Below are 24,887 nucleotides of genomic sequence, written 5' to 3' on the forward strand. Positions count from 1 at the left end.
CTCTGCGTTCTGCTCCCGCCCCCAGGAAACAGCATCCAATCACCTTCCTCGGCTTGAGCCTCCCCCCCCACCCACCCCCCCCCCCCCCCCCCCCGCCACCCTGCCTCTCAACCTACCCCCTGCCTGATTAGCCCCCACGCATTTGCTGGTCGCCGCGTGCTGAGGATCCCAGCCCCGGGCTGTTCAGCTCCAGATCTTGCTCGCGTCCGCTGGGAGGGACCCAGGCCTGGCACGGGTCAGGCTTGTGGAACACTTAGCCCGATGCTGCTACCCAGGAGAGAGATGAGACCCCTGGGAGTCAGGGGGCTCCATCCAGACTCCCAGGGAAGGTACTTGGCCTGAATTGCTCCTAGGAGATGCTCCTGGGGATTGGATTCAAGCTATACAGCCAGAGACTTCCATGAACGAAAAGGAGCATGGAGGCATAGAGAAGGGCCTATTTAACTTGGCTCAGATAGAATAGGTGCAGAAAGGCAGAGGCAGATCTATATTATTCAGCTCTGGACGTTGCCGTTCTGTCCAGGCTTGGGCAGGTGGGGTCCAGCCCAGTCAAGGCCTGGGAAGAGAGCTGTATTAAGAAGCTAGTACTGGACTGGAACAGTGGCTCAGTGGTAAAGTGCTTGCCTTGCATGCATGAGGCCCTGGGTTCAATTCCTCAGCACCACATAAGCAGAAAAAGACAAGCGGCACTGTGGCTCAAGTGGTAGAATGCTAGCCTTGAGATGAAGAGCTGAGGGACAGCGCCCAGGCCCAGAGTTCAGGCCCCAAGACCAACAAAAAACTAGTACTAGGCCCAGTACACAAATGGGCATACTGAGGCCAGGTGAGTAGTAGAGACGTGCTTCCTTGTTCCTGCATGTAGCTATCCAGGTCCTGGGACTTATGGCTGACCTTTAGGAGGGCTGCTCTGATTTCTCACAGGCAGTGCGTTTGACATGTGTCTGGGGAACAGAGGTGGCCACACGTTGGGATGCCTGTTGCCAGGGCTGCCTGGGCTGGAGCATGGGAGATACTGGGTTTCAAGAGAACCCACCCCAGAAATGGAGCACAGAAGGGGTGGGCACCTACCAGTGCCTAACGATCTCTACCCACTGTTAGGCACCAGGGGCTCACACCTATAACCCTAGCTCCTCAGTAGGCTAAGATCTGAAGATCCTGGTTCAAAGCCAGCCTGGGCAGCAAAGTGCATGATACTCATCACCAATAAACCACCAGAAAACCGGAAGTGGTGCTGTGGCTCAAGTGGTAGAGCCTTAACGCTGATGGGATGCAGCAACTCATCACCCCCTCCCCCAAATCCTTGTGTGCTGGCAGCCAGGGCCTGCCCCCACTCCCCAGGCAGAGAAATCGGAGGCCAAATGTGTAGATGCCTCATGTCATGTCAGATGGACAGGACTCAAACCTGGATTCCTGCTCCATATCCTGTAGCATCACTAAGTGCGTGGGGCCTCATTACAGCTTTATCTCCCCCTCCCCACCACCCAGCTGCACCTTAGTGTGTGCAGAGAGAACCCTAGCCCTCGTTGTACCCAGGAAGCCATGCTGGGCCACAGCTGAGGATTTATTGGCGTAAATGCAACCATATAAAAACATAAGTTATGAAAAAACACAGTCACGATGTGCCCTCCCCATCCCCCCATCCCAGGCCCCTAAGATCCCCCTTCTGTGGGAGGGAGAGGAAAAGGGGACACCACCTAGGGTGCCCCCTCTCCCCCCGTGGACGCCCCTGGACCCCCGTGGGGTCCCTAGTGGGCAGGGCGGTGGAGAAGGTGGGCAGGTGGGTTCCGGCTCAGCGCATCCGGTAGTCCGTGGAGCAGGACAGCTCACACAGCTGGCCCTTGAAATCCAGGTCGATGGTGAAGTCCAGGTCGCGCTGTGGGGAAAAGGCAGTGTGAAATGAAAAAGGACGGTGCAGAGAGCCCAAAGGGCTAGGGCTAGATCTTCCCCATCTGCAGCAGATCTCGTCCTGCCATTTCTTTTCACATTCGTACTATACATCACAAGCTGACCTCAAACTTTTTTTTTGTGCCAGTCTTGGGGCTTGAACTTGAGGCCTGAGTGCGGGTCCTCAGCTTTTTCCCTCAAGGCTGGCACTCTAAGCCACAGCTCTGACTTCCCTGGCAATAAGAAGTCTCATCAACTTTCTTGCCAGGTCTGGCTTCGAACTGGGATCCTCAGATCTGAGCCTCCTGAGGAGCTAGGATAACAGGCATGAGCCACTAGCATCCAGCTTTGGCCTCAATCTTTTGACCTTCCTTTTTCAGAAAGAAAATGGGCTGTCAAAGACATCCATGTCTAGAGGGCCCCCTCTCCATGATGGAGCAAGGCCTGTACTACAGTGGGTACTGGAGTTGCCCTGCCCGGCAGGGTGGCCCTAACTGGCTCAAGGACACCTTGCTCTGTGCTGGGTCACCTGATGGTGTCCAGCCCAGGCCACTCCCCTCAGCTGTGGCTCCTGATCTCTGTCCTGTTGTATCAGCATCTCCTGGCCTCAGTGGGCCTCCCAGTGACAGCCTCCTCCGCTCCCCTGCAAGGAGTCCCAGCAGAGGGCAATGCACACAAGCAGGTGCTCAGGAGGAAAAGGGAAAAACCAGAACAAAAAGCATCTCCGAGCTCAGCCACTTGAGCTGGGGGTGGCAAGCTGGACACCTGTCACAGGACCATTGCTCCAGCTACATGAAAGTTGTGGTAACTTTCACCTCTTGCCTTTGTCTCCCCCCCCCCCCCCCCGCTTTGCCTTTGTTTTTCTTTGTCGTGGGGTTTGAACTCTGGGCCTGGGCGCTGTCCCTGAGCTCCTCAGCACAAGGCAAGCGCTCTATCACTTGAGAAACAGTGCCACTTCTGGTTTTCTGGTGATTTATTGGAGATAAAGTCTCATGGACTTTCCTTCCCCAGGCTGGCTTTCAATTGTGATCCTCAGACCTCAGCCTCCTGAGTAACTATGACAGGTGTGAGCCAAAGGTACCGGCTAGCTACGTGGTTTTTTTTTGTTTTGTTTTTTGGTTGGTGATGGGGCTTGAACTCTGGGTCTGGGTGCTGTACCTCATATCAGCTCAACACGAGTGCTCTGCCACATGAGCCACAGCACCACTTCTGGTTTTCTAGTGATTTATCGAGATAAGGACTTTCATAGACTTTCCTGCCTGGGCTGGCTTTGAACCACGATCCTCAGATCTCAGCCTCCTGAGTAGTTAGGATTACAGGCATGAGCCACCAGGACGCAGCTTGCTTTTTTTTTTTTTTTTCAAGTCCCATCTCCCTTGCTGGCAATGGGGTGTCCTGACTTGGGTCTGACCAGGGCTGGGGCTCCTGGGCTCCGCCCTCCCAAGCCCTGCTCCCCCAGCCTCACGTTGTTCTTGGCGTTGGGCCGCATTCCGATGGTGCCGAAGATCTCCTCGCCTGTCTTCACGGTCAGGTAATCCTCCATGTAAAAGACTGTCTGCTTCCAGTGCGTGTACGGGGACTCGGGGCCTGGGGACCAAGCAGGTCAGATGCCTGCCTGCCACCCGTGCCCACCCGAGAGCTGTGGCCTCTGCCGCATACCCACCCCCAACAGCAGGCTGTGTTCCCTGTCTGTGAATCAGGCTTGGGACCCAGGGATCGCTGGCTATGTGTCTGTGGGTGAGGAAACTGAGGCACGGTGCACCGAGGACCCAGGAGCAGCCTCGTGCTCTAGGTGCATGGGCTGGGACATGGGTCACAGGTGCCCCTGTCTAAATCTCAGCCCCGGGAGTGCCCGCTGCCCGCAGCGGCCCTCACTGGTGGAGAAGCCGGTCCTCTTGTGGCAGCGGGTGAACTCAATGTTGAAGTAGGCCACCAGTGCATGCACGTAGTCGTTGCGTTTCACTTGCAGGCAGAAAGGTGAGGTGAAGGTGAGGTCTTCCACCTTGACCGTGTAGATGTCCACCTCCTGTGGGAGGGCAGGGCAGGGCCCCGGATGCTCAGAGCCCGATGCTGGCTCCGCCCCTTCCCTGGTCCCTGCCAGGCTTTGCCTTTATCTAGCTGCCAAGGGGGCGGTGCCTGTGCCATTCCCCCTCCCCTTCCTTCCAGCATCCAGTGTGATAGCCCTTCCTTGCCACAGCCTGGTGTGCCATCCCTGAGCTTTTCCACTCAAGGCTGGTGCTCTACTATTTGAACCACAGCTCCATTTCTGGGTTTCTGGTGTTTACTTGGGGATAAGAATCTCCTGGACTTTCCTGCCCAGCCTGAGTATAAACTGTGCCAGAGAAGCTGGGATTACAGGCATGAGCCACTGGAGCCTAGCAGGGGTGCTTTCCTTAACCCTTACCCTTCCTCCTTTCCCCAGTGATGGGATTACAGGCATACCCCCTCCATACTCTTCTCCCAGCCCCGTTTTATCCTCAGGTAGCAACTACCAGATTAAGTCAAACCCTCCCTAAAACCCTGTGGCTCTGGTATTCTTAGGCTGGCTGCCAGAGGACCCTTCTTTGCTGCCGGCCCCGAGGTCGGTCCGCCATGCTGTTACCTTTATGAGGCAGGCATTGGTGACCAGCTGCTTAGGGTCCACGACGTCTACGAGGGGCTCCTTGATGGCCACATCTTTGATGCAGGACATGTCAAAGCCATACACGTTCTCCCACCCTAGGGGAAGGCGGGGTGGGTGAGCCCAGCCCTCCGCCCCCCTGCCCCCCTGCACCCCGCCCCCAGCAGCCCTGCACTCACAGTGGATTTTGTAGTCTTTGTACTGCCGGTCCTCAATGGCCGTCACGTACAGGGTGGCCCGGTCTGGGAAGATGAGACCATCAGGCGCCTGCAGAGAGGTTGGGTGAGGTATGAGGGTCACCTTGGCAACAAGGCCCTCCCCACTGCCCTTCCCTGCCCTGGGCCTCTTCATTCCTACCCCAGGGCCTTAGCACTGGTTCTGACCACCAAGATGCTCGTCCCAGCTCTGGTGCAAGTCTGTAATCTACCCTGAGCGCTGTCTGCCTTGTCTCTATACTGTATCAGAGCCAGGGGGCCTACTTGTCTCCACTGCCTACATTGTATCAGAACTTAGTTGGTCCACATTGTTTCCTCTTCCTGTCACCCATCCTTCCATCCAGGTCTAGCTCAGCGGACCCTGTTCCCCTGGCTTGGCTGCTGGCCTTCCCCTCATGAATGGAGTCAGGGCTCTGGCACCAAGTCCCCAGTCTGGAGACCCCTCCTGGGTCCCCCACATCCTCACCAGCCACTTGTCTCGGGCGTACAGCACAGTGTTGAGCATGGATTCATAGAAGAGGCAGTAGCCCATCCACTCGCTAATGATGATATCCACCTTCTCTACGGGCAGTTCCACCTCCTCCACCTTGCCTTTGATGATGGTCACCACTGAAGGGAACAGCGCAGGCGCGGGGCACCGGGGTCAGGCATGGACAGACACGCCTGCTCGCCACCCTGCATCCACAGCCTGGGACCCATGCATGGGGTGGAAGAGATGGGGACAGGGTGGCTTTGGGACATATTCAACTCTTTTCCATTCCTGGTCACCCAGGCCAGCCTTCAACTGGAGATCCTCCTGCCTTCCCAGTGCCGGGATTACAGGTGTGTATCACTGTACTTGGCCATCCTAGACATTTCTGAAGCAGCAGCGGTTTTTTAAGGCCTGGCCATCAGGTGAGGATCAGACCTCATCATGGGGACCGAAGGAGTTGGGGCGTGGCATGCTCCATGCTGAGTTCAACCCCAGCCTTGGCCCACAAAAAATAATAAATAAATAATTATCTGCTGGCTCCTGGATTTGATATACATGCCTGTCACCCTAGCTATGTGATGAGTATAAACAGGCAGATGGAGGTCCAAGCCAACCTGGACGTTTGCTTCAGACCCCATTGGAGAAATAATCAAGGTCAAAGGGTGGAGCTGGCTCAAGTGGTGGAGCACCTGCCCTTATAGGTGGAGCACCTGCCTTGGGAGGGAGTTGCTGAAGCAGCTTAAGCTCCCACAGACAGGAACGTGGATAAAACTCAGTGCAGGGGAGCACCCCACCCCACCCCAGCAACATATTATCCTGCTAGGCTCACCGTGGTCTAACTTGTTGGCTTTGACGATCTTCACGGCGTAATCAGAGATACTGGAACATTCGATCTGGGAGCCCAGGAAGAAGCGAGTGTGAGGGTCCCTGGGTCCATACTGGGCCCCAGCCTCCTCCACCCAGTCGCCAGGTCCCGCTGATCCTCTCCCCACACCTCCAGCCCCCAGTGACTCACCCCGATGACCTTCCGTGCCCCAGCCTTGGCGGCGAACATGCAGAGGATCCCCGTGCCCGAGCCCACATCTAGCACCACCTTGTCTTTGAACAGGTGCCGGTTGTGAAACATGGAGTTGCGGTAGGTGAGGGTGCGAACCTCGTCCTTCAGCATCTCCTAGAAGAGGGACACTGGGAATGAGGGGCTCCAGTCCCCAGCTGGAAAACGGGGTGTTTGGCCTCCAACAGCTGCATGGTGGGTCGGGCTCTATCAAACTCTCACATTAGACCTTTATCCTAGGCTTTCAAAGCCCCGAGGCAGCCCAGTATGGTGGCACATACCTATAATCCCTGCACTCAGGAGCATTATGACCTCAAGGCCAGTTTGGGCTACACAATGAGACTGCCTCAAAAAAAAAAAAAATATATATATATATATATATATTTGTCGGTTGTGGGGCTTGAATTCTAGGTCTGGGCGCTGTCCCTCAGCTCTAGGCTAGCGCTCTACCACTTGAGCCACAGCGCCACTTCTGGCTCTTTCTGGTGGTTTATTAGAGATAGGAGTCTCACGGACTTTCCTGTCTGGGCTGACTTGAACTGTGATCCTCAGATCTCAGCCTCCTGAGTAGCTAGGATGACGGCCATGAGCCACTGGTGCATGGCTTTGCCTCAAATTTTCAAAATAAATAAATAAATATATTCAAAAGCCTAAGAATGGGAGAAGGGGCGGTGCTCACCAAGATGCCCTGACATGTTAAATAGTAATGGCCATTTGAAGATTAAAAAGTCAATAAATAAAAAAGAAAGCGTGGTAATAGCCCTGTGTAACCCGTTGCCTAAACTGTACACTGCATTCCCTAGAATGCAGAAGGGGACCTAGTTCTCCAAGGAAGATTGGAAAAGCTGCTCCCTAGGGCTTGAGCAGTTGGAGCGCGATCCCGCCGCCGGCCACTAGAGGGCAGCAGACACCGGCCGGCCCTGACCTCGGGCTAAGTCTCTGCTGCGCACGCGCCTCAGCCAGGCCGGCCAGGGAGAGCGGCCTGCGTGAGAGTACCAGGCCAACCTCGGTCTCCAAGGCAACGCAGGGCCAGGGACCCGAGGTGCCGGGCTCGCAGGCGCAGTAGAGGGGCTGCGGGCTGCCAGGGGCGGCAGTGCGCGTGCGTGGAGGGTTAACGTCCGCCCCTCCCGCAGCGGACGCCCCTCAAGACCCATCAGGCCCGGGTGTCCACAGCCCACTCACCTCGTGGATGCCGAAGTGGGCATAGGAATCAAAGTAGTAGTCTTTGGACGTCATGTCCTCTGCGTTGGGCTTCTCGCTGCTTTCCGCCTGGCCACAGGACACCTGGCAGGGGGCGGAGGCGGACCGGGTCAGACCTGGGTGGGCTCCCCCGGGCCAAATCTGAAGCCTTCGAGGGTCCTGCCTCACCCTCAAGAGCAGCAGAAACCACCCGCCAAAGTCAGAGCAGAACCATCCTCCGTCCCCGATCGCCATGTTTCCTCCCGCCCCAAGTCTAACAACCCCATTCTCCACTTCCGAGACCCACCCCAGAGCACCGTCCAGGGGGAGCACCGATACCTCAGCCACGCCTACCATCTCTCCAGTCTCTCTGCCCCCGTCTCTAGCTCAGCCCACAGCTGGGGAGGGGAGGGGAAGGCAGAGCTGGGGCAGACACAGGGAAGGGGAAAGGAGGGCTGGAGATGGAGTTAAGGAAGTAGCCACAGTCTGGGGGGGGAGGGGGAGAGAGGCCAGCAGGGGCCAGGAACCTGGGGGGGAGGGGGATTTTGCACTGAGTGTTGGTAGGGCCATAGAGTAAACCGGCTTGAAGCGAGAGGGATCATGGTTAGAGTACTGGAGGGGCATGGTGTGTGGTGAGCTAAGTGGAGGTGGGGAGGGGAGGGGGGGGTCTCACAAAAGGATATTTACTTCTTCAAGAGGCGGCTGGAGGCTCATCCCATTAGCCAAGGTGGCTACAAAATTCTAGGAGAGAGTAACAGGGAGAAAGGATTAGCTAATGGGAGCAGCTGGGAGGGCCGGCCCAGGAGACCCGGCTCTGGGGGACAGTGGCTTTCCTTGGTGGGGAGCCGTGGCAGACAGAGGGGGCAGGCATTGAGGAGGGGCTCTGTTTTAAGGAGGGGATGGAAGAGGTGGGGGAAAAGTCAAAGGATCTCCTGTCCCAGCTGTGGCTGGAGAGATGGTGGCCCACCCACGCGGTACACTTCCCTGGCCAGGGAGCTGACCCCACACACCTCCCCCACCCAGGCCAGAGGAGCTGGCACCCCACGGGGCACAAGGGCACAGCCAGCTGTCACTCCCCCCTCGCCACCTAATCCCCTCAGATTAGATGACACTTCCCTGACACACACACCCCTGCCCTAGGGGTGCCACGAATAGCTGGAGAAAGGGGGCAGGCGGGGAACTTGCACAAAGCATCTGTCACCTCTCCCCCACTGAGAGGATTTCAGAAAGGAGGTGTGGCACCCCCCCCAGCAGACACCCCATCCCCAGCTCTTGCTTTGACTTCAGAAATCACAACCAACCCGCTAGCACCATCTCCTGCCTTCCCCCCCTCCTAGGAGGGTCATGTCATGGAGAGACAATCTGGCCAGTCCCTGAAGCTTCTGAGCAATGAGGATCCAGAAGGACCCTGGAGTGCAGGGCGGAGGGAACCAGAGCCCCACACTCCCACCCAAACCACCATCCTAGGTCCAGAAGCCTCAGCCCCTGGTTCAGGAGAACCAAGGGGAATGGATGGAGGGGAGGGGAGACTCAATGCAGTGACCCCCAAGAGGGACGACTGACCTCCCCCCGCCCTCCAGACTTGCAAGGACGGGGCTGTATCTTTTCCACCGTCCCCACCTTGCTTTCACCGGGTCAAACTACAGGTCATATTGACCCGCTGGACACCAAACCCCTCCAATTCCCCCAGATCACTGAGATGCAGCCCGGAACTAGGGTGGCAGGCGCGGGGATGTCCCACGGGGACCTATTTCTCCAACACCTCGGATTCCACCAGACGCCCCCAAGAGAGTTTGCAGCTCAAGAGTGGAACCTCCCCCACGCGGCTGCGCACCAGAAGCCCTCCAGGAAAGGGGCGACCGGATCAGGTCCCCACCCTCGCAGATGCTGGGGGAGAGAAAGGGCTCCAGGGCTTATTATTTAACCAAGTGGGCCGCTCTGCCCACTGGAGTGGGCTCCGACGGGGAGGTGGGCTTCCAGCCACGCCCCATGAAAAAGATGCCCCTCCTACACCCCCAGAAGTGGCCACAAGGGGGTGTGCGGCGCCTTACTGGCATGGATCTCATTTGTCGAGATTGTACCCCACTACCCAAAGGGAGGTCACCGGGGGGCAGGCGAGCCCCCCACCCCACCCCAGCTCCTAAAGCTTCGGGTGGGGAAGAAACCAGACTCCAGAAAGGGACGCGAGGAGGGCCGACCACATCTTCATTTCCTTCCCATCCCAAACTCAAAGAGTGCCTGAAACCCGAACCCGCGCCCCAGCAGACGCCCCCAGACCCAGGAAGCGGAGGGTTTGAGAGGGCCCAGAAGCAGTGCCCCTCCCACGAGACCCCCGACGTCGTGTGGCACCAGGTAAATCCTGCCCACGGAGTGCGTCCCGATTCTCCCCCCGGGAGAACACGGGTGGGGGGGGTCGAAGAGGGAGGGTCGGAGCCTCCTCCCGCCCCGGCGCCCCTCCCCCGATCGGGGGCGGGGCCTTTGTCCCGCACGTGGAGCCCGCCGGGCCACGGAGATCGGCACACCCCCTCCCCACCCACCGCGCCGCGGCCACGTGGGGGCCCGGCCGGAAGCGCCCCCAGACCTCCTCCACGTGGGAGGGGGCAGGACCCTCGGCTCGCCCCGGTGCCCAGGGCCGCGAATCGCCAGGGACCCCCTCTCAAATGGTATCCACGGATCCAGAGCATGCGGCGAAACATCGGTACGGCTAGGGGGCTTTCAGCCCCAGTTTACCCACTCGGAGACCACCCCCCCTCCACCGCCGAGGCATAAAACCTGCGGCCCAGGCCGGCCCCGCGCCCCTATGGCACTCCAGGCGCTCACCTCCATGATGCAGTTCGCGGCCTCGGCTGCCGCCATCTTCACCCGAACCTACTCCTCCTCCGGCGGCTGAGACCCCCCCCTTTCTCTTCACTCCCCCCCACGGGACCGCCTTATACCGGAGGGTCCACGGCCCGCCCACCACAACCCCGCCAGAAGTTCTCATTGGCAATAGAAGCAGCCGGATTGAAAATGTCCTGTAGCAATTGGATGATTTGGACGCCCATCAAACGTCAGGGAGCGCCCATCCTGACCAACAGAGCCCCGCCCCCTCTCGTCGACTGGGATGGGAACAACTGCCTGCCTATCTTGGGAAGCGCATCTTCTGATTGGGCAAAAGCATCCAGAGGTTCCCGCCTCTTTCCCCGTCAGCTCCGCCTTAAAGCTTCCCGACGGGCTTCGCGCTCAGTGAATCTCTTGAAACAGAGCTATCCATCATCAAAGCGACCCGCCTCCGAGTCGCTGCTATTGGTTTACAGAAGATGACGTATAGAAGCCTTTGGCCAGCCCTCCCTAAACCACTTGCCTTAAGAAGACTAAGGGCCATTGGAGCACGGAGAGGGCAAAGGAACCAGCGATTGGCTTGAGATGGTTGTCACTCATCGTCTATTCGGTGGATTCTTCCAGACCGAGGGGGGTGTCCGGGAGGAACAAGGGCGCCAGTGTCTATTTATCTAATGGGGAATAAACTCAAACGCTGAGTGGAAGAGAGAAAGGACGGGATTCTCTGGGGTCCTGAAATAAGCCAGGATGAGGAATAAGACGGAAATGTATTTAGCTTCCAGCCCTGAATCCAACCGTCCAAGTGTTTAAGCCCCGTCTCCCCCCTCCCCCGCGGTGCGCCGTGGCCTCTCCCAGGCACCGCCCCCGTCCGGGAACGCCCACCTCCCTTTGTCTGTTCAATCCCCACAGTCAGACGGCTGCAGCTCACGTGCCGCCTCCCTCGGGAAGCTGAGCGCTAGCCTGGCCCTTCCCCAATGCTGTCCTCGGTGGAAACGTGGGGTCCTCTCCGTTCCCCCAGCGAGCCCTGGGTCGGGGCCTAACCTGCTTTCCCAGTAGACTTGAAGATTTCCCAATGTGGCTTTATTTGTTTTTGTTTTTGCTGGTCCTGGGGCTTGAACTCAGGGCCTGGGTGCTGTCCCTGAGCCTCTTTGTGCTTATGGCTGGCGCTCTACCACTTGGGCCACAGCGCCAGTTGGGGCTTTTTTGGGTAGTTTGTTGGAGGTTAGTCTCGCGGGGACTTTTCTGCCCTCGGCTGGCTTCCAACTGCAGTTTTCAGATCTTGGCATCCTAAGTTGCTAGGGTTAGAGGCCTGAGCCACGGGCCACCAGCCTATGTGACTTCTTATTAGCTCTCTGCCTGGCCCTCCACTGTCACTTCTCCCAGGGACGATCCCCTTTCCGGGTCCCCAAATAAGAACAGCCCCTCCTAGCCACCAGCTGGGCCACAGGGTCTCTCCCACCGCCTGTCAGTCCCAAGCGCCACCTCTCTTCTGTTCCTTAGTAGGTCCCCCAGACTCCTCGGCCTCCAGTCTCTATAGTTTTCTGGTGGTTAATTGGAGATGAGTCTCATGGACCTTCCTGCCCGGCCTGGCTTTGAACTGTGGTCCTCAGATCTCAGCCTCTTGAGTAGCTGGGATTACAGGTGTGAGCCCCCAGTGCTTGGCTGTTTTAATGTGTGTGTGTGTGTGTGCCCAGCTTCTCTAGTACTTGAGCCAAGCCTTCACTTTTTTTTTTTTTTCCTTTTGCTGATTAATTGGGTATGAGTCTCTAGGGTTTGAAAGTGGGTGGCTCACGCCCGTAATTCTAACCACTCAGGAGGCTGAGATCTGAGGATCACCGTTCAAAGCCAGCCCAGGCAGAAAAGTCCCTGCAAGACACTATCTTCAGTTAACCACTCAGAAACTGGAAGTGGCTCTGTGGCTCAAGTGGTAGAGCGCTAACTTTGAGCAAAAAGAGGCTCAGGGATGATGCCCAGGTCCTGAGTTAAAGCCCAGCAACTGACAAAAAAAAAAAAGTGCCAGGCGCTGGTGGCTCAAGCCTGTAATCCTAGCTACTCAGGAGGCTGAGATCTGAGGATCGCGGTTCAAAGCCAGCCCGGGCAGGAAAGACCGTGAGACTCCTATCTCCAATAAACCACCAGAAAACTGGAAGTGGCGCTGTAGCTCAAGTGGTAGAGAGCTCGCCTTGAGCTGAAGAGCTGAGGGACAGCGTCCAGGCCCAGAGTTCAAGCCCCACGACCAACAAAAACAAACAAACAAACAAAAAAAGTCTAGGTTTATGTGGCTATACTCCTAATCATGCCTATAATATTAAGATAACAGGCATGAGCCACCAACACCCAGCAATAGCTACTTTGATCACTGGAAGTCTAAAAACATTGTTCTTAGCAAATCAACTTTAAATTTTGAAGGCAAAATTTGCATATAATGTCACGTACCCACTATGTCATGAAATTTGAAACAAACACCTAAGTAATCACCATTTCCTGTTCAATTCATTAAAAAAATCCTGCAGTGAGGAGCTACTGGTGGGCCTGGGAAGGTGGCTCAGAGGTAGAGTTCTTGCCTTGCATGCATGAAGCCCTGGGTTCGATTCCTCAGCACCACATAAGCAGAAAAAGCCGGAAGTGGCACTGTGGCTCAAGTGGTAGAACACTAGCCTTGAGCTGAAGAGCTGAGGGACAGCCCCCAAGCTCAGAGTTCAGGCCCCACAACTGACCCCCCAAAAATTTCAGGAACAGTGCTTAGTCCAAGTTCAAACCCCAGAATACAAGTGCACATATGTACACACACACACACACACACACACACACCAGAGATCAGAGATCAGTGGATGTGATGCTGCACACCTATAATACCAGACATGGGGAGTGAAGAGAGTTAGAATCACAAGTTCCAGGCTAGATTTAGCTACATAGTAGTTGTCTCAAAAACAAACAAAAAAAGAGTGAATAAATTAGCCAACTAGCAAACCAGAGCTCTCTGAACTAATATTTTCCATTGACAACGTTAAGGCTTGAAACTATAATACAGGCATGTTTGAAATAGTGAAACCCTTTGGTACAAGTGGGGGTATGGTGGCACCGGTGGGAGGGGGAAGGGCAATGCCAAAGTGAGAAGGGCAGGACCCCATCCAAGTAGCAGGTTTGCTTGTAGGAAAATGGAAGGATGAAAGCTCCTGAAACTCTTTTCAAGAAGGGAGAAGGGACAGTAACCCAGGAGCTTGATCCGGGGACACATTGTATACATTTTTGAAATGTCACAATGAAACACCCCTTGTACAACTAAGGGCTTATACAGTTATAAATAAGAATCATAGCAGGGCGCAGGTAGCTCACGCTTGTCATCCTAGCTACTCAAGAGGCTGAGATCTGAGGATCGAGGTTCAAAGCCAGCCCAGCATGAAAGTCCGTGAGATTCTCATCTCCAGTGACCCACCAGAAAACCGGAAGTGGCACTGTGGCTCAAGTGGTAGAGTGCTCGCCTTGAGTGAAGAGCTGAGGGACAGCAACTAGGTCCAGAGTTCAAGCCCCATGACTGACATAAATAAATAAGGAGGAAAAAACAAAAACATAAGGGCAGGTGGCTTAGGTACAGAACTCCAGAGTTTGCCTAGCAAGCTTGAGGCTCTAGCTAATACTTGCGGCACCACAGGGAAGGAAGCAAAAATAAACAATCCAAACGAGTTCTTGTGAGAAAGAAGCAGTACTTTGAAAACATTTTAATATGAAAATATGAAACATTCTTCCAATGCAATCTTTTTTGGCAAACAGGTAGGGCAGCCACCCCCAACACCCCCTTCCCCCAGCCCTGAGTGGAAAGAAGAGAGCTCGGCACAGCAAGCAAGGAGAGTAGAGTTGAAGTCCCATCTTCTAGCAGCTTCTGAGGAAGATGTCAGTCCAAGGGCAAGGTCAAGTCCACAGGTGAGACGGCCAGGATGCCCTCCTGGTGGGGGGGGGGGTGTGTGTGTGAGAGGGCCAGAGGCCCATCAGTAGGCTCAGAAGGGCAAGGGACAGAGACAAGGAGACACAAGACATCCAGAGAGAACAGAGCCTTGACATTTCAGCAGCCATGAGCGGTGTCTCTGTGCAGATTCCTGTCCCCTGCCTGGTTGTTGTAGGTCTTAACTGAGACCATATTACAGACAAGCCAGCTTCTCTGCTGACCTTCACTGTCATCCTGGCCCTTGGCCTGTGCACCACCTCTTCCCTATGGCTTCCATTCACCTGACTGCTCTTTAACCAGCCTCTGCCTGTCCCCTCTCCACCCCATTCTTCCCATCTCAGCATACTGAGTTGGCCCTGTGCTGCTCACATTAGCATTCTGGGCTGGAGCCCCCACATCCAGCCCACTAAACAAACGTGTCATCTCTACACCTCTACACCTCCGCCCCACCCCATCTCTGATTAAACCCAGAATCCTCCAGGGCCCCACCTTGGTGTGACCACCCCCACAGCTCCCTAACCGCACTAGCCCACTAGTCGATTCCATCTGTGGCCACCAGATGTCGCCAAGACTTCAGAAATCCACTTCGGGTCTGCTGCTCAGAGCCACCTTGTCTGGATGACGGCAGGCCTGGCATGGTCCAGCTGCCCCTCCTGCTCGCATCTCACACCCTCTGCAGCCCTACAGGCTGTGTCTGGGTTCCTGAAACACCCAGCTAGCTTCCGCCACCCTAGGAAGCAATGGTGACATTCCCAGGGCAGGCATGGTCCTTCTCTTACTGAAGCCCTGCACAGACCGACAATGCAGGGGACTTGAGATGCTACTCATGTGGGCCAGGGGTGGGAGACAGTTGCTAGGGAGATGGGGACAGTTGCCAAGGTCACACAGCCAGCGCGCTGGAGACCAATCAGACGGCAGAGGACAGTAAGTGGGGAGAGATCCACAGCTGTATGTTAGAGGCAGGAAGGCAACCAGCAAAAATAAAAACAATAGTAAGTGAAAATCCTTTTCCAGCCTCGTGTGTGTGTGTGTGTGTGTGTGTGTGTGTGTGTGTGTGTGTGTGTGTGTGTGTGTGTGTGTGTGTGTGTGTGTGTGTGTGTGTGTGTGTGTGTGTGTGTGTGTTTTGCTCAAGCGACCGCTGTACCACTTGAGCCACAGCGCCATTTCCTGCTTTTTTGAGTATTTTATTGGAGATAAGAGTCTCAAAGAATTTCCTGCCCAAGCTGGCTTCAAACCCGATCCTCAGAGCTCAGCTTCTAAGTAGCTAGGATTACAGGCGTGAGCCACCAGTGCGGGGATCTTTCTGGGCTTCTTTGCTCATGAATGGCATACTACCATTCGAGCTATGCCTCCAGCTCAGCTGTCTGCCCTGATAGCCTTAATCCTTAGATCTCAGTCTCCTGAGTAGAATAACTAGGATTCAAGTTATGAGCCACTGATACCTGGTTTATTATTGTTATTTGCAGTGCTGGGGGTAAGATCTCAGGGGGCTGAGATCTGAGCATAGAGGTTTGAAGCCAGCCCAGACAGGAAAGTCCTTGAGATTATTTCTAATCAGCAAAAAGTAAAACATGAAGGTATGGCTCAAGTGGTAGAGTACCACCAATCTAGAGTACCAGCACACACAAAAAGAGGGGAGCCACGAAAGCCCTTATTGGGGGTGATTCCAGAAGGAACAGAGGTGAACCTAGAGGAAATCACATTCCAGCAGTTCCCATTCTCCCTACTTCCCAAAAGAGGAAACTGAGGCCTAGGGTGAGTCACTCACCGTCGCCTCACAATAGTCAGTACACAGCAGTGGTTTGCACCAGGCATATGCAATGCCTGGTCTATAGCCAGGGCTGAAAAAGCACAGAGGGAATGAATGGAACATGGAATTTTGTAAGGAAGTCTAAGCTCTGCCTCCTTCCCCACCACCCCATCCCATTACAGTAGGGTAAACTGAGGCCCAGAGACGCTTTGGTGGCTCACCCAGCCCCCGTTGGCCTGGATCCAGGGTGCGAAGCTGTGCACGTGCTCCACGCTAAGTCCAGCCAGGGTGCCCCCTAGCCGTGCCACACGCCGGCTCAGCTCCATGGCCAGGGCCAGGCGGGCCAAGGGTTCCGGAGAAGGCGGTGGGGGCCCAGGACAGGGCAAGGAGGTGCTTGTGCGGCTCCCGTGAGGACTGCTCTCCCGGTTGGAGAACAGCTCCACTAGGCGGGAGAAGGATCCTGCTGACAGGCGGGCCAGCTTGCGGTGTAGGATGGGGTCAGAGGCCAGCTGTGGGTTGCCAAAGGCAAGAGATGGTGAATCTCAGGCATAACCTAGCAGTCAGCCAATAGGAGGCTGGGGGAGTGGCTTCCTAGTTCATGCTCCACCCAGTTGCTAAGGCTCAGCCCCTCCCATCTATCACATTAGCCAATCATAAACCACACCATAAGGCCAACGGCTCTCAGGACGGTGTCATAGGTCTGAATTGCTGAGCCACGCCCCTGGCTAGTTCTTGGTCAACCAATCAGAGCCAAGAGTAATTTTAGATGCGGTCTAAAATTCTGAGCCTGTAGCCTCCACCTCTCCAGGGGCCATTTTTGGTCTCCAGGCCAAACCAGCAACTTTGCCCTCTACCATACATTTGATGATTGACATGTATATGATAGGAAATGGAATTTTCTAGGGATTGGGGAATCTCAAGATATAGTCCAGCCTGGCCTTGAACTCAAGATCCTCCTGTCTCAGCCTCTCTGGTACAGGACTTAACAGTTGTTCTCAGCTTCCTGGATCCAGCTTCTAATCTCAGTATCCCACCATCTCACAAAGTCCCAGCCCCAGTAAAGCACAGAGTGGAGGCCCCAAGTCACCTTCTGATTGATGACTTCAGCCTCCTCTTCCAGCAAGCAAACCAGCCTCCGAAGCAGGGCCTCCTTCTCTGTAGGTGGGGGACCCTGTAACTCTGGGGACAGAAGAGAATTTCACTGGGGCAAAGCCGTGACTACCCTTTGACCCTCACCCTTTCCCAGAGCACCTTGGCACCTCACCTGGGCTAGGTGGAGATCTCAGTTGCTCTTGAACCAGCTGCTCCAGCCGCTGGGCCACCAGGGCATAGAAGTCTGGAGTGGCTGGGCCTGGGGTAAAAAGAGTTCATGAGCTGGTGACTCATACCTAGTTACTCAGGAGGCTGAGATCTGAGGATCACAGTTCAAAGCTAGCCCAGGCAGGAAAGTCCAAGAGACTCTTAACTCCAATTAATCTCAAGAAAACCGGAAATGTTGCTGTGGCTCAAGTGGTAGAGTGCTCCCCTTGAGCTGAAAAGCTCAGGGACAGTGCCCAGGCCCAGAGTTCAAGCCTCATGACCCCCACTCTCTTCCCTCCACAAGATGCTCAAATCTTTGTCCTTTTCTACTTCAGCATGTCTCCAAACTGAACTAAGAATTTCAGGGCTGATGGGCTGGGAATGTGTCTTAGTAGTCAAGTGCTTGTCTAGCAGTACCACATACACAGAAAAAGCTGAAAGTGGTGCTGTGGCTCAAATGGTAGAGTTATAGCTTTGAAAAAAAGAAGCTCAGGGACAGTGGCCAGGCCCTGAGTTCAAGCCCCAGGACTGGGAGAAAGAGGAAGAGGAGGAAGAAAAGGAGGAGGAAGAGGAAGAAGAGAAGAAGAAACAGAAGCAGAAGCAGAAGAAGAAATCATTATTTTAGGGATGATTATTATCCAAGAAGGCAAACAGAAGACACATTGTCAATACCATCCTAACCCTCTCCCATTTTAGACATCATCAACTGATCACATCATTCATTTCTCCACCTGCAAATTCCTTTTACTGCTAGTACACCTCGAAGATATTATTAGCTTATGAAAGCAAACCTGGCTGTCACTAGATCAAGTCCAATGATTCCTTACTCCATTCTTCCTTTTTTTTTTTTTTTTTTTTTGGTCGGTCGTGGGGCTTGAACTCTGGGCCTGGATGCTGTCCTTGAGCTCTTCAGTTCAAGGTGAGCGTTCTCCACAGGGCCCATTCCAGTTTTCTGGTGGTTCACTGGAAATAAGAGTCTCAGACTTTCCTGCATGGACTGGCTTTGAACCGTGATCCTCAGAACTTAGCCCCTGAGTTCCTTACTCCATTCTTACCCTGCTACTAGAAGAAAAAACAAGAAAAAAAAAACAAAAAACAAAAAACAGAGGAGCTAGGGAGAAAAATGGATTGCTCCTAGAGTCCTACTACATACTAGCCAGGAAGTTGTGATTGAAACCAAGTCTCTGCCTGTCTTCTGAGGTTACTGTAGCTACCAGAGGGGCTTGCCTCCCTAGGGGGCAAGAATAATAATTAGCTAGAGATAATAACTAGCTAGGCAGAGGCCATATCCCCAACCAGGTAGCACATAGAATTGACAAAATCTAGGGTGGAAGGTAAGACAGGATGATGATGTGCTGGAGAGCCTTGACTAAATGATAGCATCCTGTCTGTGTTTTAGGAACTAACGCTCCCGGCCATGCCAGCTTCTGCAGATGATCTGGGGAAATCTCTTACCAGGCTCTGAACCATAGCAGGGCTGGATGGGCAGGGAGCAAGGTCGAGGGGACTCAGGTGGAACGGCTCCTCTCCCCAGAGGACAAGGAAGACATCTTCGAAGACGGCTCAGGAAATCTGTCGGCTCCTCCTGGTGAGGGATCCTGAGGAAGTGAAACTTCAGAGAGTGACCCCCAGACATCCCTCGCAAAGAGGCCCTTTGCATTTGCAATTCCCAAGACAGGGGCTATAGCGGGACATGAAGAAAGGAGAGAGGCGGAGATCAGGAGCCAAAGTTACAGAGACTGTCCACCCAAGTGCAGGCCCTGTGCGTGGAACAGACAGCACTCTTCTCACCTCGGCGGGGTTGCAACAGGGGACCCGGCAGTGTCTCCCCGCTTAAGAAAGGCAGCTAGGACCTTCAGCGTATCCTCCCGGAGCCCCAGTTCTTCGGAGCCTGCCATGGAGGTACCTGTGGGTGAGGGAAAGGGGATGGACAGAGCCAAGGTTCATCATGAAGAGGAGGCTTACAGCCCGGACTTCTAGTCCCTAAACGAAGAGGAGGTCAGGACTTGAGCGTTCCCAAGCACGTTCGAGTTCCTGAACTCAGCAGGAAAGTTGAGGTTCAGGGGCTCCTGGGGGTGGGGGAGCGGGGAGTGAAGCCTGAGGCCTGATTTATTTAGGGAAAGGAAGAGTCTGGATTCTTGAATTCAAAAAAGGAGATGGTTGGAAACTTGTGCTCCTGGATCCTTGAGTGAGCAGAAGGCTTCAAAGTTCAGATTTCGGCGGGCACAAGCAAAGCTGCTAGAGCCCCAGAGAATCGAGAACTACCAATCCCAGTAGGCTCCGCGGCAAATAGTTCCCTTGATCCGAGCTTATTTTGCCGCGCAGCCTGCTGGGAGATGTAGTTCCCACTATCCAACTCAGGCGTGAGTTCGGGGGATCCTAGAGACATGGATGCCAAAGAAGCAGGACTGGGGATGGCCACTCCTGAACCTCAGCCCCTTCCTCCCCTAGCCTCTCCCGTGACACGCAGCTCACCTGGTCCGGAACCCCGCCGCCGGTATCTTAGTCCCCTCCACGGTCTCTATTCAAATTGTACAAACTTTTTCTCAGTTCAACTTTCCCGCGCCTGCGCACTGCATCGAGTTGGTAACCGCCCCAACGTAGAAGCGGCGGGGGTGGGTGGGGAATACCGCGTGCCTGGTTATTTGCATATGACGTTCCCAGCATGCCCGCGGCAGGAAGTCCAAAAAAGGTCACGAGGAGGTGGGGCGGGAGGATGGACTCGACTCTTCCGAACCCACTTTTGGTTTTTCAAGTGTGTCGTCCGAAACATGAAAAAGTTTGTATTTCGAGAAATCGATCGAGACGAAAAGGCCCAGCGCCGGGAACATTAGCTGACAAGAAGCGGGTTGCACGGCTTCGAGTCTGACAGCTACCTGCAACCCCCCAAAACCGGGGTGGGCCCGAGCGCCGTGCGCGCCCGACTTCTCCACGGTAGGGAAGGCGGAAGAGTTCGGGACTGGGCGGATTGAGAAACCGGACGGGACGTCCCTGAATCTGGAGGGACCTTCACCAGCTGGCCCTGGGGAAACTAGACCGAGTGGGGCGGGAGACGGAGGGGAGGGTTCTACACGGGCTGGGGGGGGGGCGCTTCTCTGACATAGGGAAACAACATTCTGGAAAATGGGGGCGTGTCCTGCCGGAGGCTGTTCGGGGGAGGTTGTGGAGGGAGATCCGTCCTGCAGATGGGGGGGGGAGTCTTCGGTGGGGAAGGGGGCTTACATCAGGGCAAAATGTGGGGTCCGCATCTGCTCAGAGATTCAGAGATCGCGAGGGGAGGGGGTCCTGTCCCCAGCCTTGGACGCGTGCGGGATGGAGGGATCTGCCCTGGCGGCATCGAGGGGCCGCGCTGAGGAGGAAGGGGGGGGGCGGTCTGCATTGGATGTGGGACTAAGGGAGAGTCTCTAGAGGAGGCGTAAGCAGACTGGAGTTTTGTACCCCCAGGAAAACCTGCCACGGGGGAGGTGGGAGCGGGGAGCTTACACCGAGGCGCGTTACCCTCAGGCCCGGAGGGCTCCAGAGGGCGCCCGCATTCAGGAACCGCCCCGCACGCCTAGGCCGGACCATGGGAACCCAAAAGCCGCGGATATTGCCTTGGCTGATATCGCAGCTGGACCAGGGGCGGCTGGAAGGCGTGGCCTGGCTGGACTCGAACCGCCGACGCTTCCGAATCCCCTGGAAGCACGGTCTGCGGCAGGACGCACAGCTGGTGGACTTCGGCATCTTCCAGGTGCGCGGGAAACCTTGCTAGAGCTGGGCTGTCTCGAGGGGGCGGGGTTACCGCTCCAGGGGCGGGCTCATGCTAATGTGGGGTGGGTGGGGTTTGAACCTGAGGGTAGGGACCCGCAGATTCAGGTCTTGTTGTTGAGAAGCAGGATGGGATGCTATTGACAGAGTTACAGTGCCAGTCCTAGGGCTTGAACTCAGGGCCTGGGCAATGTCCCTGACCCTCTTTGTGCTCAAAGACTAGTTCTCGACCACTTGAGCCACAGCTTCACTTATGGCATTTTCTGAGTCATTTGTTGGATGTGAATCCACGCACTTTCCGGCATGCCAGGGTTGTCTGAACTGGGATCCTCAGGTCTGAGCCTCCTGAGTAGCCAGCATGACAGGCGTGAGCCACCAGTGCCCAGCCAGTCCCTTAGGTTTTTCACTCTAGACTGGCACTCTACCATTTGAGCCACAGCTCCATTTCTGGCTTTTTGGTGGTTAATTGGAAATCAGAGTACTGCAGACTTTCCTTCCCCAGGCTGGCTTCAAACTATGATCCTCAGGTCTCAGCCTCCTGAGTAGCTAGGATACAAACGTTGAAAACTAGAGGCATAGGTGGGGGGGGGCGGTGAGGGAGGATGTTGGGACGCCAACAATTTGGGGGTGGTGCCTTGCAGAGTTGGAAAGTCCTGTGGGCTGTGTTAGGGTTCTAGGAGCATCTGGGTACCATTGTGCTACAGGCCTGGGCGGAGGCCAGCGGTGCCTACACTCCTGGGAAAGACAAGCCAGACCTGCCCACCTGGAAGAGAAATTTCCGGTCTGCCCTGAATAGGAAGGAAGGGATACGCCTCACTGAGGACCGGAGCAAGGACCCCTATGACCCGCATAAGGTCTACGAGTTTGTGGACTCATCAGGTATGTCAAAGCAGAGTTTCATTTGGAGGTGTTGAAGGGGCTGTAGTGCTCTCTGCCCCTACTCTGCTCACATCTCTCTCCACAGAGGCTGGAGACTCTCCTCAGCTTGACACCTCTCCAGACACTGATGCTGGAGGCGTTACCCCAGACACCCAGGTGACACTGCACCCAGTCCCCCTACCCCGCAGCTTCTACCTTAGCCTCATCCTCTAGGCCTGTTCAGGCCTTGTCCTCTCCCCTTGGTCCCCCATTTCATCCCCTCCAGTCTCCCATTTGCTGATCCAGAAAAGCCTGTTGAAATGTGTGTGGTTTTTTTTCTTTCTCCAGGAAGACCTCCTGGAGTTGCTGGGTGACATGGCATTGGCCTCACTCCCACAAGAGGGTGCCTTGGGCCTGGCTGTGGCCCCTGATCACTACCCTCAGGTCTTGTTGAACAATTCTATTCCCCACCCAAATCCGGCACCCCCTGGTAACCCACTGAGGCTGCTGTTGGTGTCTGAGGAACGTGAGTGCCACCTGTAGGGTGGGGGGACTGAAGTAGGACAGTGGCCCTCACTCTGGCCCCCTCTGTCTCTCTCCTTCTTGCTGCTGCTGCTGGTCAGAGTGGGAGTTCGAGGTGACCGTCTTCTACCGAGGCCGGCAAGTCTTCCAGCGGAACGTCTTCTGCCCCCAGGGCTTGCGGCTGGTGGGCTCAGAGGATGTGGACCCGACGCTGCCTTGGCAGCCAATAGCACTGCCAGACCCTGGGCTGTCGCTGTCCGACAGGGGAGTGAAGGACTTCGTGAGGCACGTGCTCAGTGGCCTGAAGGGTGGCCTGGCTCTGTGGCGGGCTGGGCAGCAGCTGTGGAGCCGTCGCCTGGGACACTCCCATGCCTACTGGGCCATAGGGGAGGAGCTGCTCCCCAACAGTGGGCACGGGCATGATGGTGAGGTCCCCAAGGACAAGGATGCAGACGTGTTCAACCTAGCGCCCTTCGTGACAGGTGAGCTCCCCCCCCCCCCCCCCCATAGGAAGCCAAGGGCATGGTGGCGAAGGGAGCTGGGGCAGAAGGCTACTCCTGTGTAGCTCAGGGCTCAGTACAGGGAAGGCTGCCCATCACAGTCATCAGGACAGGGGATACCCAAAGAAATGGGAAGGGGGCTAGGAAGGTGGCTCAGTGGTAGAGTGCTTGCCTTATGCATAAGACCCTGGGTTCTATTCCTTAGCACCATATAAACAGAAAAAGCTGGAAGTGGTGCTGTGGCTCAAGTGGTAGAGTGCTAGCCTTGAGCTGAAGAGCTGAGGGACAGTGCCCAGGCCCAGAGTTCAAACCCCACAACTGACCAAAAAACTCACCCCCCCCCCAAACAAAGAAAAAAGAAACGAGAGGGCTGTGGTGCAGCTCAGCTGTGCAGTGCCCACTTAGCATGCACAGGGCCCTGTGCTCCATCCTAGCACCAAAACATCCAGACAGTCAAGGAAGATAAATTCCCAGCCAGAAGAGCTAGCTCAGGCTTGTAATAATAGCTACTTGGAAAGCAGAAATCAGAGAATCAGGGTTCAAAGCCAGCCCCTGGGCAAAAAGTTCAGTATGTCAAAAAAGTTCCTATGTCAACTAATGGCTGGGGTTCTGGGTAGGCAGGAGTAGGGGCAGTCTGGTGTCCCATCCCTTCCCCCCACTTGACCCCCCCCAGCCTCCTGATGGGGAGGAGGGAGAACATTTAAGTTTATGCCAGAGTTGCAGAGGCTTTCCTCAGACCGGCAGCCCATTTGTAGTGGCAAAGGGTTTTCACCATGGGAGAGTGGGACTGGGAGTGGGTAAAGTGTGTTCTTCCCTTTCTGACCCTACTTCTGTGCCTTTAGATCTCATTGCCTTCATGGAAGGAAGTAGACGTTCGCCACGCTACACCCTCTGGTTCTGTGTGGGAGAGGCGTGGCCTCGGGACCAGCCGTGGGTCAAGAGGCTCGTGATGGTCAAGGTGCCTGCTGTCCAGGGTTCCTGGGGCTGGCAGGTGGTCTTAACCTAGAAAAGTTATAGCTCCAGGAACTACAACTCCCAGAATCCCCTGTGTGGAAAGGACAACTTCACAGTTCTCAGGGGTCACTAGTTGGTGATCTCACTAGAAAGCCTGACTTGACATCTCTAGCTCCTGTAGTTGGTAGACCTCCATCTTTTTTTTTTTTTGGTCTGTCATGGGGCTTGAACTCTGGGCTTGGGCGCTGTCCTTGTGTTCTTCAGCTACAGCTGAAGTGGTTTATTGGAGATAGGACTTTCTCGGACTTTCCTGCCTGAGCTGGCTTTGAACCGTGATCCTCAGATCTCAGCCTCCTGAGTAGCTAGGATTACAGGCGTGAGCCACTGGTACTTGGCTTAGACCTCCATCTTGAGCCCCCTCCCTACCACACCCTCAGCTGCTCAGCACTAGGGATACTGTGCTCCCTTGAGGGAAAAACTACATTTCCCACCATGCCTATAGTTGGTGGTTCCATGTGGGTAAATTAAGCTGGGGGCTGATGGAACTGGGTAGGTGGGCAATTTGCCTGACTGGGCTTCGTACTGCCCCCACAGGTTGTTCCCACATGCCTCAGGGCCCTTCTGGAAATGGCTCGCTTGGGGGGGGCCTCCTCACTGGAGAACACCGTGGACCTGCACATTTCCAACAGCCAACCCCTCTCCCTCTCATCGGACCAGTACAAGGCCTACCTGCAGGACCTGGTGGAAGACATGGAGGTCTAGGCTCCTGGAGGCCCAGGCCTGGGTTGCTGGGACCAATAAAGCAATTCCTGCTGTAGTCACAGGGTGTGTCACATTGGGTGTTCCAGCCCAGCTGTCAGTTTACCTATGCAGCAGTGCTTGGTAACCAGGCCCTGTGCAGGGGGCAGCTGACATTAGCCCCCTTTCTTGCTCCAGAGACCTGGTGCAAGGTGAGGATTCCAGGGTTGCACTAGGAGGGAGCTCCGCTTTGCCTAGAAAGGGTTTGCTTAGATCCAGTTACCCTGGGCCCCTTTCTGGCCTCAGCCTCAGGTTCTCTCCCTCCCCCCAAG

At 55.4% G+C, this 24,887-nt stretch overlaps 3 protein-coding genes across 7 annotated transcripts; 1 reads left to right on the forward strand and 2 right to left on the reverse strand.

Moving 5' to 3' along the window:
* Positions 1-1,638: 1,638 nt before the first annotated feature.
* On the reverse strand, positions 1,639-10,319 carry Prmt1 (protein arginine methyltransferase 1). 4 transcript variants are annotated; one of them, XM_070000951.1, is made up of 11 exons: positions 10,245-10,319; positions 8,112-8,165; positions 7,428-7,529; positions 6,207-6,362; positions 6,021-6,084; positions 5,186-5,328; positions 4,684-4,771; positions 4,487-4,602; positions 3,760-3,910; positions 3,350-3,471; positions 1,639-1,873 (listed from the first exon to the last, which is right to left on the reverse strand). In XM_070000951.1, the coding sequence occupies exons 1-11, from the start codon at positions 10,278-10,280 to the stop codon at positions 1,790-1,792; spliced, it is 1,116 nt and encodes a 371-aa protein (XP_069857052.1). In that variant the 5' UTR covers positions 10,281-10,319; the 3' UTR covers positions 1,639-1,789. The 4 variants fall into 4 exon arrangements, with proteins under 4 accessions (XP_069857052.1, XP_069857053.1, XP_069857055.1 ...); XM_070000952.1 differs by lacking the exon at positions 8,112-8,165; XM_070000954.1 differs by lacking the exons at positions 8,112-8,165; positions 10,245-10,319 and adding an exon at positions 7,779-7,877.
* Positions 10,320-14,050: 3,731 nt separating this feature from the next.
* Positions 14,051-19,861, reverse strand: Bcl2l12 (BCL2 like 12). Its single transcript, XM_070000958.1, has 7 exons — positions 19,712-19,861; positions 19,028-19,142; positions 18,692-18,834; positions 17,202-17,288; positions 17,025-17,116; positions 16,159-16,446; positions 14,051-14,187 (listed from the first exon to the last, which is right to left on the reverse strand). Exons 2-7 carry the CDS (start codon positions 19,132-19,134, stop codon positions 14,137-14,139), a joined length of 768 nt encoding a protein of 255 aa, XP_069857059.1. The 5' UTR covers positions 19,135-19,142; positions 19,712-19,861; the 3' UTR covers positions 14,051-14,136.
* Irf3 (interferon regulatory factor 3) lies at positions 19,837-24,638 on the forward strand. 2 transcript variants are annotated; one of them, XM_070000957.1, is made up of 8 exons: positions 19,837-20,170; positions 20,741-20,966; positions 21,688-21,862; positions 21,948-22,018; positions 22,190-22,367; positions 22,465-22,845; positions 23,706-23,821; positions 24,412-24,638. In XM_070000957.1, exons 2-8 carry the CDS (start codon positions 20,802-20,804, stop codon positions 24,577-24,579), a joined length of 1,254 nt encoding a protein of 417 aa, XP_069857058.1. In that variant the 5' UTR covers positions 19,837-20,170; positions 20,741-20,801; the 3' UTR covers positions 24,580-24,638. The 2 variants fall into 2 exon arrangements, with proteins under 2 accessions (XP_069857058.1, XP_069857056.1); XM_070000955.1 differs by having other exon boundaries at positions 20,794-20,966.
* Positions 24,639-24,887: the final 249 nt, after the last annotated feature.

Source organism: Dipodomys merriami, unplaced genomic scaffold (genome assembly GCF_024711535.1).
Source record: "Dipodomys merriami isolate MVZ:Mamm:240054 unplaced genomic scaffold, mDipMer1.0.p SCAF_57, whole genome shotgun sequence".
Classification (NCBI taxonomy): Eukaryota; Metazoa; Chordata; class Mammalia; order Rodentia; family Heteromyidae; genus Dipodomys; species Dipodomys merriami.

Excerpts from the sequence above, each read along its gene's own strand:
- Bcl2l12 (XM_070000958.1), bottom strand. The coding sequence starts at position 19,134 with ATGGCAGGCTCCGAAGAACTGGGGCTCCGGGAGGATACGCTGAAGGTC. Across the intron at positions 16,447-17,024 it reads CTGAAGTCATCAATCAGAAG|CTGGCCTCTGACCCCATCCT; the intron begins GTGACTTGGGGC and ends GGCAACCCACAG. Across the intron at positions 14,188-16,158 it reads TCCAGGCCAACGGGGGCTGG|GAGGGCATCCTGGCCGTCTC; the intron begins GTGAGCCACCAA and ends CCCCCCCACCAG.
- Irf3 (XM_070000957.1), top strand. The coding sequence starts at position 20,802 with ATGGGAACCCAAAAGCCGCGGATATTGCCTTGGCTGATATCGCAGCTG. Across the intron at positions 21,863-21,947 it reads CGAGTTTGTGGACTCATCAG|AGGCTGGAGACTCTCCTCAG; the intron begins GTATGTCAAAGC and ends CTCTCTCCACAG. Across the intron at positions 22,846-23,705 it reads CCTAGCGCCCTTCGTGACAG|ATCTCATTGCCTTCATGGAA; the intron begins GTGAGCTCCCCC and ends CTGTGCCTTTAG.
- Prmt1 (XM_070000951.1), bottom strand. The coding sequence starts at position 10,280 with ATGGCGGCAGCCGAGGCCGCGAACTGCATCATGGAG. Across the intron at positions 7,530-8,111 it reads TCCAGCCGCCTCTTGAAGAA|GTGTCCTGTGGCCAGGCGGA; the intron begins GTAAATATCCTT and ends GCCCCCTGCCAG. Across the intron at positions 5,329-6,020 it reads AGCCAACAAGTTAGACCACG|TGGTGACCATCATCAAAGGC; the intron begins GTGAGCCTAGCA and ends TGTTCCCTTCAG.